Genomic DNA, 17,061 nt, shown 5'->3' on the forward strand with positions numbered 1-17,061 from the left:
AATAATGTCTAAATAGCATCTAAGGAATTTGAGTTTTCCATAAAGTAAAATTTCTGAGAATGGGAAGGGGACAGGGATGTCTTTGATTTATTTAAATGCAGTTCTCATAGTATTGCATATATAAATGGTCATTCCTTCTATTTCAATATGGAGTATATGAGGAGGAGACAGTCAGGAAAAAGTGAAAAGTAAGGGGAATGTTTCTTCTCAAAAAAGAGACAATACGCCTTCCCTTTGTGATTTGAAAAGCAGTGCAATGACATTAGTATTTCCTAGGAGAGTAAGTCTTAAGATATAACAAAAATTCTCTCTCATGTTCACTATTTTCTTTTCTAGGAATATTTAAACTATGTAAAGAAAGGAATGTTCTTATTTTTAAAAATTACCCAACACAAGCACTTAAATATGTAGAATTTCATTTAAATAAGTCAGTCAACAATTTTTTATAAAGTATTTAACACTTCATTGTAGAAACATAGGCAAAATGACTATTATAACCAAAATGAAAAATACTGTTCAATTTAAAAAATGTACTTAAACAAGAACTTGGAAAAGTTTATGATATGCATAACATTGTTCAAGCAAAATTGCACTAGTATTACATAAATCAATAGTTTATAAAGGCCTCAATATGGCAAAGTTTAGAAATAGGTAGTATGCATGCACATAGTACAACAAAAAGTCTCTTTATAAAACAGCAGTTCTTTTAATGCTTGTACAAAGGGATAAAGAGCAACCACAAACATATTTCATCTGTTAGGTTAATACATTATGACAGCTAAAAGTCAGTCATATCTATTAGAGGAACAAAAAAGCCCTCCATACCTTGTGAATAAATCTTTTGTGCCTTTAAAGATATTTGTATAAAAATGCTATCCTGTATTATACATCTTAAATAAATCATATTTGTTTCAATAAAAATTTGAAAATAAAGAAAAAAGTGAATGGGGTCCATGTGTTTTGCATAACCAAAAGAAACCAGAGTGTTAGAGTAACTGGTACAGCATTTACACTCTCCATCTTTGATAATGGGCAGATAATTGTTCTTCTAGAATTATTGTGAGGTCCTTTAAGAACATATTTTTGGATAGGGCAAATAATGGATTAGTCATAGTATATCTTGAAAATATTTACTAACTACATCAGAATGGCAGTTTTGCATCTTCCTTTTGATTTAGCGAAGAGAATGCATCTACATAATTGAAATTGTCACCAATTTGTGTGCTTATTCTTTATTGTTCCATGTGGTAAGGGTTTGGGTTAATCATCCACAAAATGCATGTAACTGGTAAGAAATACCTAAGACACAAGTATCCAATGCCTTCTTGTGCTCTAGGCTGGCTGTTTACCTCAGACTTGAAGGAAAACGAAAGCAAGTGTGTGTAGTCCTTCCACTTTAGGGGTATTTTTGCTATGTTCTATCACCTAAAAATAACTATTGCTTACAATATATGTTTAGTATATCATGTAGAGTCCACTAAATTTTGGAAAATGTAGTCATTTGTGTTCATGCAAATTATTAGATTTTATGTATTTTCAAAATTATTTCTCAAAAATCTTGTCTATTATTTGGCAGTCTAAGGCTAATTTCAAAGCAAGGGATGCTGTACTTGTAAGAGCTATATATTTTCAGCAGAGTCTAAATCAATCTTAATGGATACAAAGAAGGGAGTTGGCCATTCAATCATTCCTCCATTAATTTAAACAGAAAAATAAAATGACATTGTATTATAGCTTTCAGATCACACAATGAAAAAGTGCAGAGATCCTCTTTGTTGATTAAGTAGAACTAAAAAAAAAGTTCATATAAAATAGATTGCTCATATTCACACTACAAAGGAATATGTTGTTTTTAATTTTAACAAATTCAAAGGTGAGTCATACCAGCAGCATTTCTGTAAATTGTACTGTAGTGCAGTTTTTTTCATAAAAATACCATACAAATGGTCAATTGGTAGTCATCAGCAAAAAAAAAAAAGAAATAAAAACCATAAAACAATTAACCAGAAAAAAGATAAAGGAAAGAGGTAATGCTGATGCCAAAACAAGTATAATACTGTTGGAACATACAAAAGTAATCCTTATATTTTATACATCTATACAGCATATAAAAGGTATCGCCGATTATGCCACTGTCTCTCTTATCCCAATTTCTATTTTCTTTGGAAGCAGTTCTTTCCTTTCATCAACACTTCCTAGGGAGTTGCGACAGTTTTGCCCATCCATATATAATTTTGCATATACTGGATTGGAGTAATTTGTTGGCTGAAGGAGAAATAAATAAACATAAGTTCATTAACAGCCTCAAATACACTAATTAGTCATTTTCTAAGATGTTTATCTCTCTGTTAAGAATTTTTATTTGCAGTATATTTAATTTACTAAATGACAAATATTTCAATGTAATTCAAATTCTGTGTTTACAGGCTTTAGTAGACTTTAGCGTGGTATTAGACAAAAACATAATTGTATGCTTTCCAGGTAACTTGTGAACCTGAAAGGGACTTTGACATAATATGAATATATTGAAGTAATCTTTGTGAAAACTATATTCACTGAGGCTTCATTATAAAAGCAAAATGTAAAAATAAAAAATAAGCCAACTGTCAAAATTCCAATCAGAATATGTCCCCTCCCTCACTACTATTAAAAGCCTGTCAGTGACAGGTAAGATCTGTTTATAGAAAATCTTCTAATTTCTAGGTGCATATAATTTTGCAATATGAAGGTAAAAACAAGCAAGCAAACAAAAATAAAAACAAACAACTTACATTGCTGGAATATTCTTTAAAACAAAGGATAATATCTTTGCTTCAAACAACCTGTACATACTTATCATGGCAAATATTTTTTGACTCAGTCCAAAGAATTGGGAAGAACAAAGTCATGTTGAGTTTCATCAATACTTATAGCATTTTGCAGTAAAATTGAGAAATGCAGCAGTGACCTCCTTCAGTTGAGCAATATAAACAATATAACAATATAAACAATATTACTGTACTAATTGCAGTTTAACCCAAGAAAGTGTTGTCTAATATTTTGCTTTTTAAATTTTGTTTTTTCAAAAGCAGTAAATTAGATCTTAGCTATGACAAAGAAACAGTATGAACTTTTAATCACGCATATAAGACAAACATGATAAAAAAATGACAATGAAAAACAGTTGATGGGTGAGTGGTATAGGGAGAACACATCTATGAAAAACTAGAAAGCTGATTTTATCCCTTCTCCACCTGAAATAAACTATACAATTTAGACAGAGAAACTTTCTCTAGACTCCAAATACTTACCCTTTATATTCTGTAAATGTTTTAATTCAATTATCTCTAATTTCCCAATATGCTTCCAACATTGTAATGTGTATTTTTATCTAACTACACATCAATTTTGTATTTACTAAATAAAGCATTTTAATAGGAAATGAATAAGATAAAACATAAATTTTTGTTTAAATAATTCAGCTTAAATTTCTGGTTAGAGATGTCTTTCCTAAGAATAGCAAATACTTCATGTTAATTATTAGGATGCTATACCATATTCAAATTCAGAAGAGTGATTTCTACTTAATGGGTTTTGTAGAATAACATGTTATATGTAATCTCACATGAGCAGAACACATAAAATGAGCCCCTGATTTTAATGCTGTTATGAAATCTTGTTAATGAAAACTCAATTAAGGCAGGTTCTTATCTAAGCCTTAGTCATGAGTCTTTGTGAGGGGTTCTGCGATGGAATGGATATGGTATAATGGATTTTCTTCTCTCACCCCAGCAGTTAGTGGTCCTTTCAAATCAGAGTTTAGGTAGATGGGCGGCGCTGTGTGGGGAAGCTTGAAAACACTGGACCCTCCCCCTATATACCTGACCTGTATGTAAAAGGAGAAGTTTAGTTTCTGATCTAATATCATAAACCATTTTTCATTGACATGAAATCATTTTGAGTCATAAAAATAATATAAAAAACATTCTTTCATCCTGTGGCATGTACTGTGTGTTCATATTTGCTTTAACAATGTAAGAAAGAAATATTAATATTGGATCTTTGACTGACAGGTAGACATTTCAGCTTACCAGTACACATGCTATGCTATTAGAAATCTCCATTCATTTCTGTTTATTTGATTTCATCTTCCCTGAAGAAATAATATCTTTGTTAACAGTGCTGCTAAAAATACCCCAGTCTCCCATTATTAAAGTTTCAACATTTTTGGAAAGTTCTGACAATGGCCATTCTGGACACTCAAATTTCTGACTGCTTCTAATTAAAGAAGGATTCATTACCACTGTATATTTTTAGGGGAAAAAATCAAAATTTAAATCTGACACATGAAAACTGGAAATCAGACTCTCTGATGTAATGAAGATTAATAGTTAGATGGATACATTAAGTCAGTCTCCATGAAAAGGCTATGATTAACCCTGCATGGGTCTAAGGGCAGAATTAGCCAATCTGTTACACTCATATTTACAGTATCATTATTTATTAGTGGCCCAAAATAAAAAGTTGTATTAAAGTACATTATATGAAAATATTTATGATATACATATTTTTTTAAAATCTTAAGAATCAACTCTTAACATTGAGTGATCACAAAGTTTGGGTGAAAGGCATGGAAAAGGTTTTCAACATAAAGTCAAGTCAATATTGCCTCTTTATTTCTCCCCACAAAGCTATCCTTTAGAAAATATTGAAAACAATCTGAGTAAGGATGAGGATTAATTTGGGGATGAAACCTGTAAAGACAAATTCCTTCTTTTGAACTCCTCAAGCTATGCTATGGTTGCCTCCATGATCAAATCTATTTTATTAGCTTTATTAACTACTTCAAGTTCTTTGATTATAAGTTCAAGTGTACTAGAAATTTTAACCATTTTGAAAATAATGAAAAAGGAATGGTCTTCAAAATCTTCTTTATTTGCAATGCAATAACATCATGCATATATTAAACCACTAGACACAATGTAAACTCAGACTGTAAAATCCATTTGTTCATTACCCTGACTTCATTGAGGTCCTCTGCTTTTCACAAATGTATTTATTTGCTAAATAAATGTTTTTGATGTTGTGTGCCAGGAACATCAAAGATATATCTGAGAGGCACTAAAGTATAATTTTATCATCCTAAAGTTAATATGGAAAATATTCAAAATAGAGTACTAGAAAGTGTCAAAAATTGACTTAATTCTATCACTGATAGATAAAAGTAATGAGAAAAATGAGGACTCAGTCTCTTTCTTACGAATATTGTCTAAAGGATGCCCTAATCAGTTTATATCATAATTAGGCTACCATGCTTTTATTCCTAAGAAAAATGCAAAGAATTTGAGAAGTGTATATTTAAGCTGCCTTTCTACAACACAGTTAAATTATCAAATAACAATGTGCACATTACACATAATACATAAAGTCCTTCAATTTCAAACACGGAATATTGAAAGCAAGGTTACCAGGATATATTTCATGGATAATTTTAGATCTAATAGTTACTTAATTAATAATTAACAGAAATTATAAAATTGTCTTCAAAGTAGGAAAAGAACCCATCATAATATGTTCAGATAGTGCAAAATTTGCCTATGCAATAATTGATATATTTTCACAGAAATAAATAGTTGACCATTGATGGATCAATTTTGGGCTCAAAAATTCTCATCATGGGTTCAGAGTTGAATAGGACCCTATTCAACTTCTTTAGGATTAACTGTTGCTGTGAGTGCAAAAGTAGTTGGAGGTAGATTGGTCACTGTGATTATTCACAATATAAAAGTTCATTTTGAGCAAAATACCTTTACTGTATAGAAAATAAATATTAAATAAATGAATGGATAAATTACAGAAAATTGATATTCTCAACTCAGAGTGAAATATTCTAAAATTATCATGCTAAATATTCAGATATGACAGTGAAGGGAATCTTTGCAATTTAACTCAAATGTATAATTGTATTACTTAACTATTTCTCTTAATTGCAGCCAACCTGAGCATACAGTAACAAGAACTAACAGAATCTTTTGAAAGACTAAATATTCTTAGTTTAAACATACTCAGTGACATGTTTGAAATTAATATCAGGGATATTATGGCTGATAGGAAAAATATTTCTCAAAATGATTTGATTACAAATGAATTCAAGGGAAACAACTTAGTTGTCTCTTCAATGAAAAGAATCACTATCAGAAATAAAGTACTTATTTTGACAATGAAGCAATTTCTTTAATACTGAAAAAAGAAATTAGTCAATATGTTTATATGAGGCTGTATATTTAGATATTCTAGTGCTTCAACAAGTTTGTATAAGATATCATTTAAAATAAACTCTACAGGTTTAGACAACAAGTATGTGTTTTCTAAAGCATGCTATATCCATTTGCATACTTCAAGTGAATGCAATTCACCATTTTATTTTACCTTTTCCTTTAGAAGAGGCTATAACCCTCAACTCACCTTAAGGTCCTTTACTAATCTTTAGATAAAAGAAAAGCATGATGAAATTCAGAACCATATAATAGAAATTTGATGCAAGAATATTAGCACTTACTACCCATCATCAGAAGAGATATTACCTTCGTTGGATCTACTATAAAACTGGGATCCAAAAGACTTCCATCGTTGTGATCATGGTCCACCTCATACATGTTATATGATGGATTGCCGATTTCTACATTTATTCCTCCATTGATAATAGGTTGTCTTCTAATTGTTTTTGTCCTAGAATATGTGAATATTAGTATAAATGTGATTTGTCAAAATGTCACACCCAAGGTGCTTGAAACTATCTTATTTTTTTAAATGACCGATGGAAAATATTCCCCCTAAATAGTTAATACCACATTAACCAACCACCTAGCCTTTTAAATTTTAATTTTGCCCCTTCTTTTGAAAAATCATCTGTACCAAAATAGCAATAAGAAAACTTTGAAATAGATTGTAGTCAACCCTCAAGTCACATGGCTGGAATCCTTTTACAGAATTCAGAAGCTATTTTTCATAAGCTCTTTTGGTTCCCCAGAGATAACTCAATCCTAGAGATTTACCACTTCATATCTACATAAATTAAAATGATATTTCCAGTGAGAAATAAACTAAACAAATGTACAATTTGTGACTAAAATACATAATGTGACATACATATTAATTTACAATACTGAATTTCTAATCATACACATTAATATATAAAATGCTTATCAGAGACCATTGCTGTCTCAAAGAAAGACTACTACAAATATAAAATCCTATCAGAGTTTTAATTAATATGGCTCCCTGTTAGTTTTGTTAGAATATATCACTGGGCCACTCTGTCAACATAACATGGGAAAAGTAGTCTAAATTATGGTTATTTTTATTTAAAGTAACAGAGAGATATAAAAGAGTTTGAAAAACAGGATTTTGAAAATAGGACAACTAAGTCATCTTTTAGGAACTTTAAAAAGAAAAACTCATCACTATGTTTCTGCCAATATTTGTGTGATTTATGGACTGTTAGTCCAGGACATTGCATCATACCTTCTTTTTCTTTTACAAAGCACTAAACCAGTAACTAAGGTGGTTATCAAAGTCACCAAGAGGATGAGCGGCACAATGATGGCAATGCTTCCTGAAAAATAAATGAATGAATAGATGAATAAATAAACACAATGAAGAGATAAAATCTTAAACATAGGTAAATACTGTTATAACTACTTTATTACACCAAATTATTTGATTAATATAATAAAAATAAATCTTACCCAAATACCCAAATTCCTAATACAGAATTTTGTTACTACAAATTATTCTCCCATTAAATACTTCATCTATTGGAAATGTTTCTTTAGCAAGCTTGTATTTATATGTTGAATTTAAATACATTGGGGTTACAGATACTGACTTTGTCAGTCTGGGTCTACTGATTCCTACCATACACATTTACTTTCAATGATGAAGCATTCATCCTTTTAAATTCTAGTAACTGCTTGTACATCAACTGTGGTTGGATACACATTTACACAACTTCAGTGGCCACATTTCCACTTCTAGTTTTGTTCCCTTAGTTACATATGCTTTTTGGCTATGAGAACACGTGGCAAGTTAGAAATCAGTTGGCAAAACAAAAGGAGCATCTGTTCTGGATTTGGATCAACATAGGACCAAATATTGGTTTCATGACCTACTGTTAGTGAGACCTCAGGCAGGTTATTTAATCTCTTTGAGAATCATGCTCTTCACCAATAAAATAAACAAGAACTAACACACAGGACTGCTAGTTTGATTAAACAAAATAATGAGGAGGGAGGGAACTTCTTCCTCCAATTCCGATTCCAGTGTAGTTTGGGCAAAACATACTTTAAGAGGTTGGCTTACATTGCAAATTTCATTTTTCCATTGCTTCATGTGTACAAGGATGGTCTTAAGTTCTATGACTAAGGCATAGATCTTCAAAACTGGTCAGAGCAACTGGGTCTTAGTTTCTATGCATCTGAGCAAATGGAAGACTCACAATTAAGGAGAACCTCTGCCCCCTATGCCTAGGTTGGCAATAAGAAAGATTTTTATTTTATTTTATTTTATTGCCAACGGAATAAAGAGATAATAATTTCCCTTTGTTGGTAACAAGACACAGAGAAGGATACACCTAATGTCATAGGTCACTTACCAAAATACCAAACATTTTCATTAAGAAATTTTATATATTATAATATTCTAATGTGGAATTTCAAAAATAACTCATCTAGATGTTAAGCAAGATGGTGGTGTAAGATGCTCCAGGGTGCCATTCCCCCATAGAATCTTCGAATATCTAGCAAAACCTGGCAGAGTTATCTTCCTCAAAACTCCAGGAAACAGATAAAGGGTTGCAGTAACTGGGCAAGTGCTGAACCAAGAAAACGCAGCTTTAAAATGGTAGAAGTTCACCAAGACCTTGCTCACTCTTGCCCCAACCCCTCCCTAGCAAAGTGTGGAAGCAGCCTTTGCTCCAGTTGTGGGCCCCTGGCCATTCCAGAGGGAGCAGAGCAACCCTGTGAGCGTACTGGAGTGTCTGCATGTTACAGCCAATATGTCTGGTGGCAGCCTGAGAGACTGAAACAGGAAACTCTTCTCGGATTCACCCTCCCAGAATGTGCCCTCTAGTCAGAAGCAGCCTACACACAGCTAAAGCACTGTAAGAAACAATTAAGCCAAAGCAGCCTAGGGCAAAGGATTATCGGCTTTATGACATACAACAGAATATCCAGGAATCGAGTGGGTGGGGGGTTGGGGGAGGCTATTTCAAAGGGACTGGAGAGGACATTCAATTCCTATAAGCATGGGAAATCCTAAAGCCACAAAAGAGCAAAAATGCAGGACAAGACAAAGCCTCAGGAAAGAGGAAGAAGACCATGCACTTCACTTGCATATCAATCTGCTCTTAATGGGAGGCCTAAAATTTGAAGAACAGCCCAGCCAATGCAGAGCCAATTTAAGAAGGCTGTGAAAGCTTCTTTTTGAACTGTTTGTTTTTGTTAGCTCCCAGCACTCAAGGAAATTTCTGTCAAATCACTAGCTGGATACAAATTTAAGGGACAGACAGCTTAGGGACTCAATTCCAGAGTTAACACTTTTTACAATGGTAAAGCATATAGTGTGCAACAAAAGATTACAAGACAAGCAAAGAAAGAGGAAATGATGGCACATCCAAAATAAAAAGATACAAACTCGAAACCATCAATGAAGAATACCAATCTTTGGACAAACCAGACAAAGACTTATAAAAAATGATCTTCAGTATGCTGAAGGAGATAAAGGAAAACCCAGAGAAAGAACTAAAGGATACCAGGAAAATGATGAATGAAAAATGTGACAATCTCAGTAAAGAGATGGAAATCTTTTAAAAGGAACCAAACTAAATTATTGGCATTGAAGACCACAAAAACTGAAGTGAAAAATTCCCTAGAGGGTTTCAACAGCAGGCTGTAGCTGGTAGTAGAAAGAATCAATCAACTTGAAGACAAAACAATTGAAATGATTCAGGCGAAGAAGTAGAAAGAAGGAATGAGGAAAGTAAACAGAGCCTAAGAGACCCATAGGGCACCATCAGTTGTATAAGTATACACATTACAGAATCAAAGAAGGAGAAGAATGAGTAAATAGGCAGAGGTATATTCAAAGGTATAATGGCAGAAAACTTCCCGAGTTTAAGACAGACATGAATATTCACATTCAAGAAGCCCAAAGACCCTGAAACAGGATAAACATGCAGAGCACCATGCCAGATACATTGCAATCTAACAGCCAAATGCCAAAGGTAAAGAGAGAATCCTGAAAGCTGCAAAAGAAAAGTGATGTGTTATGCACAAGAGAGCCCCAATAAGACTAAGTGCTAATTTCTAAACAGAAACTGAAGAGGCAAGAAGGCAGTGGGAAAAATATTTTCAAAGCTGAAAGAAAGCAATTGGCAACAAAGAATTTTATGTCTTGTAAGATTGTCTTTCAAAAATGAGGGAGGGATTAAGACATTAAGACATTAAGACATTCACAGAAAACAAAAGCTGAGGCAGTTCATGACCACCAAACTTGCCCTGCAAGCAATTCTAAAGGGAGTTTTTCAGATGAAAGGAAAGGACAATAGAAGATAGAACTGGCATAAAGAAATAAAGGCCTCAGGTACATGTAACCATATGGGTAATTATATATGCCAGTACTATTATATTGTACTTTTTGGTATGCAATACCACTTTATACTTCTTATAGGTTCTAAAATGCAAATTCACAAAAAGTAATGATAAATCTGTGGTTTGATATATACAGTGTATAAAGTTGTATCAATTCAGACATGGTTATTTCAGATTTAGGATGTTAAAACTTAATCCCCGGGTTCTGGGTGTCTTTGTCCCCCTGGTGTTGTGGCCCTGGCCTGCAGGTTTTTCCCCAAGACTCTGAAAGAGGACAGCATTCTCAATGTCCCAGTTTAAGCACCAGTGGATCAACCCGCTTCCAGGGGGACACAACTTTTCAGGTGCAGCTTCAACATCTCTTCTGGGTCCTGCACCTGGTTTGCTCACTCCTCCTGTGGCCACAGACCTGTCCCAAAATGCCAGGCACCTTCAGGGTGGAGAGAAGCAGCATGTCTTCACTGGCATTGTTACCAGCTTGCATGACTACTTTGGGGTGGTGGATGAAGAAGTCTTTTTTCAGCTAAGTGTGGTGAAGGGTCAGCTGCCCTAGCTGGGTGAGAAGGTGCTGGTGAAGGCTGCATACAACCCAGGCCGGGCAGTGCCCTGGAATGCTATCAAAGTGCAAACACTCTCCAACCAGCCCCTGCTGAAGTCCCCAGCGCCTCCCCTTCTGCACTTGGCAGCCTTGGGCCAGAAGCAAGGGATCCCGGGAGCTCAGCCCCAGTTGATCTTCCAGCCTCATCGGATTCCTCCACTCTTTCCTCAAAAGCCTCTGAGTCTCTTCCAAACATCCCACACACTTCATCTGAGCCACCTGAACAGATTTCCTGCTTGAGGCCCTCATGGACGATTGGACCAGGACCGAAGTGATGACTATGACTCCAAGAAATGCAAACAGCGGGCTGGTGGAGAGCCTTGGGGTGCTAAGAAACCCAGGCACGACCTGCCCCCTTATCGGGTCCATCTCACTCCCTATACCGTGGACAGCCTCATCTGTGACTTCCTAGAACTTCAGTGCCGTTATCGCAGCCTCCTGGTTCCCTCAGATTTTCTGGCCGTGCATCTGAGCTGGCTGTCAGCCTTCCCCGAGCCAACCTTTTTCCTTCCATCATCCAAGCCATATCCAGGTATCTTCTGAGAAGGAGCCAGCTCCAGACACTGGTGCTGAGCCCATCCCTTCAGACAGCGACCCTGCTTACAGTCCCAAGTTACTGTTGCTGTCTTCTCCGGGTTTGGAGGAATTTTATCGTTGTTGCATGCTTTTTGTGGATGACCTGGTGGAGCCAAGGGAGACACCAGAACATCCTTTGAAACAGAGTAAGTTTTTGCTGGGCCGGAAGGAAGAAGAGGCCGTGCTAGTTGGGGGTGAGTGGTCTCCTTCCCCAAATGGCCTCGACCCCAAGGCTGACCCGCAAGTACTGGTCCGCACTGCCATCTGCTGTGCACAGGCTCAGACTGGCATTGACTTGAGCAGCTGCACAAAGTGGTGGCGCTTTGCTGAGTTTCAGTATCTGCAGCCAGGACCCTCAAGGCGGCTCCAGACAGTAGTGGTGTACCTGCCAGATGTCTGGACCATCATGCCTACATTGGAAGAGTGGGAGGCCCTGTGCCAGCAGAAAGCTGCAGAGGCAGCTACCCCTCCCCAGGAGGCACCGGTGGAAACAGAGCCTTCTGAACAGGGACCTGATGCATTGGAGCAAGCAGCAGATGCTTCTAAACAGCATGCAGAGAATCCGGAGGTCACTACTCAGCAGGAAATGGACACTGATCTCCCAGAGGCCCCTCTACCACCTCTAGAACCTGCTGTCATTGCACGCCCTGGCTGTATAAACCTTTCTCTCCATGGTATTATAGAGGATCGGAGGCCAAAAGAAAGGATTTCTTTTGAGGTGATGGTGTTGGCTGAACTGTTTCTGGAGATGCTGCAGAGGGATTTTAGCTATAGGATTTATAAGATGCTGCTGAGCCTTCCTGAAAAGGCAGTGTCTCCACCCGAACCTGAGAAGGAGGAAGCAGCCAAGGAGGAAGCAGTTAAGGAGGAAGAAGTGGTCAAAGAGGAGGTGGCCAAGGAGGCTAAGGATGAGGTACAGAATGAGGGAACAGCTGCTGAGTCAGATACTCCTTTGAAGGAGGATGGACTTGTGCCCAAGCCCCCATCTTCTAGAAGAAGAGAAACCCCGAGGTGAGGCATCTGAGGACCTTTGTGAGATGCCATGGATCTAGAACTGCTGCTTCTGAGGGATGATGGGGAAGAGGAATTTGGATCAAAACTGGAGGATTCAGAAGTATGATCTGTTGCCTCAAACCAGTCAGAGATGGAATTCTCTTCACTTCAGGACATGCCCAAGGAGCTGGATCCCTCTGCTGTGCTGTCCTTGGATTGTCTTCTTGCTTTTGTGTTCTTTGATGCCAACTGGTGTGGCTACTTACATCGGAGAGACTTGGAGAGGATCCTACTTATCCTTGGGCTCTGGCTCAGTGCAGAGCAGGCCAAGCAGCTGGTCAGCAGGGTGGTGACCCAAAACATTTGCCAGTACCGGAGCCTTCAGTATAGCCGCCAGGAGGGCATGGATGGTGGACTTCCTGAGGAGGTGCTCTTTGAAAACCTTGATCTGCTGCCTCCTGCTGGGAAAAGCGCAAAGCCAGGTGCTGCCCCAGGGGAGCACAAACGCCTGGTGTCCCACAATGGCAGTTTGATCCATGTGGGGAACCTGCTGCAGCATGCAGAGCAGCAGGACAGTGGACAGCTCTACCTGGAGAACAAGATTCACACACTGGAACTGAAGCTGGAGGAGAGCCATAACCATTTCTCAGCCACCGAAGTAACTAAGACACTGGCAGCAGAAATGCAGGAGTTGCAAACACGGCTGGCTGAGGCCGAGGAGACAGCGCGGACAGCTGAACGACAGAAGAACCATCTTCAGCGGCTGCTACAGGAGTTCTGAAGGCGCCTGACCCCTCTGCAGCTTGAGATGCAGCGAATGGTCGAGAAGGCCGACAGCTAGGTAGAGAAGGAGGAGCCAGCACCTAGCAACTGAGGGGCCTTGCACAGGAACGCCGTCCTGTGAGGTCAGCGATGGAGTCTGATGAAGTTAGAACCCTCCCTTTTGGTACCAGAATGAAGCTGGAGCAGGACCTAGGAGCCATTGGCAGGGGGTGGCTGGCCCCTGTGCTCAGCCTCTTTAGGGGAAGTCAAGCCATGAGGGTGGGGGTCTGTCTGTGCTATTTGGGACAGATCACTGAGGAACCCCGGTTCAAGTTCCAACTAAATACATCTTTTACACCCCTAGAATGTCATTTTCCCCTCTACCTTGGAATTTCTTCTGGGGCCCTTTTAATGTTGTGCTTTCTCCTGTCCTCTTCCAGTTTAGAATAAGACAGGGGAGGAAAAGGCTTTTCAAGTATGTGACAAGGTCTAACGCCAATAAACTGAAGAAACAGACACGGAATCTGGATGGGGGTAAGAACCTCTTCATCTGGATGGCACAAATCTTGCTAGGTTATAGGAACAGATGCTTGGGGGAAGGGTCTTGGCCATCAGGGGAATGGAGTCAGTGCTAGAAAGGTCTCAGTGTTGGGCCGTGTTTGCCAAGAGAACACTGTGTTCCAGCCACCCCAGACTTGCCAGAAGAAACCAGCACCTCTTTCTCCCTGTGGCTCCCCATGTTCAGAATGTGGTATTGGCTCTGGCCCAGCCTTTCTCCCTGTTAACCTATGATTCTCGTCTCTTTCCATAATCTGTGGTTTCAGTTTGACTTTGTATATAAAATTGTGTTTTTTTTGTTTTGGCTTTTTGTTTTTTAAATAAACCAAAGTCAAAAACAAAAAACAAAAAACAAAACAAAAAAACACTTAACCCCCATGATAACCATGAAGAAAACATATGAAATATATATATATAGAAAAGAGTAAGAATAGGCTCAAAATTGTACACTACAAAAATTAGCAAAATGACAGAAAAAATTCATGCATTATCACAGTGACTTTAGATGTAAGTGGATTAAATTCCCCAAATAGCAAAATGACAGAAAAATTCATGAATTATCATAGTGACTTTAAATGTAAGTGGATTAAACTCCCCAGTCAAAAGGCAAAGATTGGCAGAATGGGTTAATGACTATATAATGACTACAAGAGACTCACCTTAAGTTCAAAGACACAAGTAGGTTGAAAGTAAAAGGATAGAAAAAAATATATTAGGCAAATAGTTACAAAATCAGAGCTGGGTAGCTACACTGATATTGTATTTTTTAAAAAAAGAATTTAAATCAAATATTGTTATGAGGGACAAAGAAATTCACTATATACTGACAAAAGAGTCAATTTGACAAGAAGACATAAAACAATTATAAATATATATGCCCCTAATGGTGGAGACCCAAGGTATATAAAGGAAAGTTGGCGGATTTGAAGGGAGAAATTGACAATTCTACAGAGTGGTGGGAGACTTCAAAACACCACTTTCAATAATGTATAGACCAGCTAGACAGAAGAACAGTAAGGAAACCGAAGATTTGAATGATACTATAAACTAAGTAGTCCTAACAGATGTATAAAGAATGCTTCACCCAGTAGCAGAAGAATACACAGTCTTCTCTAGTGCATGTGGGTCTTTCTCCAGGATTGATCAAATGTTAGGACAAAAACAAGTCTCAATAAATCAAAAAGTATTAACATTTTACAATGTATCTTCTCAGACCACAATGGAACGAAGCTAGAAATCAATAACAGAGGGAGAACTAGAAAATTCACACACATGTGGAAGTGAAACAACACCGTTATAAGCAAATAATTGTCAACGAAGAAATCCAAGGCATATTAGGAAATATCTTGAGGTGAATGGAAACAAAAGCCCAACATACCAAAACTTGTTAGATGACGCAAAGGCAGTGCTATGAGGGAATTTTTTTAGCTACATATGCCTGTACTGAAAAAAAAGGACTTGAATCAGAGACACTATCTCACAACTGAAGAATGTAGAAATAGAAGAGCAAATTTAAGCCAATGCAATCACAGGGAAGCATATAAGAACAATTAGAGTACAGATTTAAAAAACAAGAGGGGTAAAAAACAATAGAAGGAATCAATGAAACCAAAAGTAGTTTCTTTGAAAAGACCATGAAAATTGACACACTTTTAGTTAGACTGACAAAGGAAAAAAAAAAGAGAACACAAATAACTGAAGCCAGATATGAAAGGGGAACCCATGTAAATGAAAAGGATTATAAGAGGATATGATGAACAACTGTATATCAACAAATTAGATAACCTAGATGAAATGGGTAAATTCCTAAAAAAACACAAACTACCTATACTGACTTAAGAAAAATAGAAGGTCTAATGAACCAATAACAGTTAAAGAGATTGACATAATAATCAAAAACTTCTGAACAAAGGAAAGTCCAGGGCCAGATGGCTTCACTGGTGAATTTTGTCAAACATTCTAATAAGAATGAACACCAATCCTGCTCAAAATCTTCCAAAAAATAAAGTGGAGGGAACACTTCTTAGCTCTCTACAAGGCCAATGCTCCCTTGATCCTAAAAAAAGGAAACTACAGACTAATATTCCTTATGAATATAGATACAAAAATTCGAACAAAATGCTAGCAAACTGAATCCAACTACACATTAAAAGATTTATACACCATGATTAAGTGGGATTTATTCCAGGTATTTAAGGATAGTTCAACACAAGAAAATCAATTAATGTAATACACCACATTATAAAATGAAGGGAAAAAATATTTGATCATCTCAATGGAAACAGAAAGAGCATTTTACAAAATCCAGCATCCTTTCTTGATTAAAAAGAAAAAAATCAGAAAACTTAGAATAGAAGGAAATTTCCTCACCATGATAAAGAGTATATATGAAAAAAAAACAAACAAACAAACACAAGTAACATCAGACTCAGTGGTGAAAGACTGAAAGCATTCATCCTAAGATCAGGAATAAGACAAGGATGTCCACTGTTACCACTGTTTTAAAACCTTGTATTGGAAATTCTAGCCAGAGCAATTAAGCCAAAAAAAAGAAATAAAAGGCATCCAAGTTGGAGAGAAAGAAGTCAAACTTTCCCTATTGGCAGATGACTTAACCCTATTTGTAGAATAGGAAATATCTTGAGGTGAATGGAAACAAAAGCCCAACATACCAAAACTTGTTAGATGATGCAAAGGTAGGGCTGTGAAGGAATTTTTTTAGCTACGTAATTCTATATTGAAAAAATTCAGCAAAGTGTCAGGGTACAAGAACAAGATGCTACATTCAGCAGTGTTTCTATATGCTAGTAATGAACAATTTGAAGAGGAAATCTAGAAAAAATTATATTTACAGTAGAAAATATAAGACCAAATATCTAGGAATTAATTCAACCAGTATATAAAGGATTTATATATGAAAAACAAAAAATATTGCCAAAAAATTCA

The 17,061-nt window shown here is 36.7% G+C and overlaps 1 protein-coding gene and 1 pseudogene across 4 annotated transcripts in view; one reads left to right on the forward strand and one right to left on the reverse strand.

The window, feature by feature from the left end:
- Positions 1 to 484: 484 nt before the first annotated feature.
- The window catches only part of LRP1B (LDL receptor related protein 1B), a 1,893,223-nt gene continuing 1,876,646 nt past the window's right edge, over positions 485 to 17,061 (reverse strand). For 3 of the 4 annotated variants that reach the window (XM_037849262.1, XM_037849261.1, XM_037849259.1), the window contains 4 exons: positions 7,504 to 7,594; positions 6,564 to 6,708; positions 3,767 to 3,865; positions 485 to 2,265 (listed from right to left, as the gene is read on the reverse strand). In XM_037849262.1, the coding sequence (XP_037705190.1) occupies positions 2,125 to 2,265; positions 3,767 to 3,865; positions 6,564 to 6,708; positions 7,504 to 7,594 (476 nt within the window). In that variant the 3' untranslated portion in view covers positions 485 to 2,124. The remainder of the gene's footprint in view (positions 2,266 to 3,766; positions 3,866 to 6,563; positions 6,709 to 7,503; positions 7,595 to 17,061) is intronic. The other variant, XM_037849260.1, reaches the window with a different exon arrangement.
- Positions 10,915 to 13,684, forward strand: LOC119544116 (annotated as a pseudogene).

Source organism: Choloepus didactylus, chromosome 9 (genome assembly GCF_015220235.1).
Source record: "Choloepus didactylus isolate mChoDid1 chromosome 9, mChoDid1.pri, whole genome shotgun sequence".
In the NCBI taxonomy this organism is placed as follows: domain Eukaryota; kingdom Metazoa; phylum Chordata; class Mammalia; order Pilosa; family Megalonychidae; genus Choloepus; species Choloepus didactylus.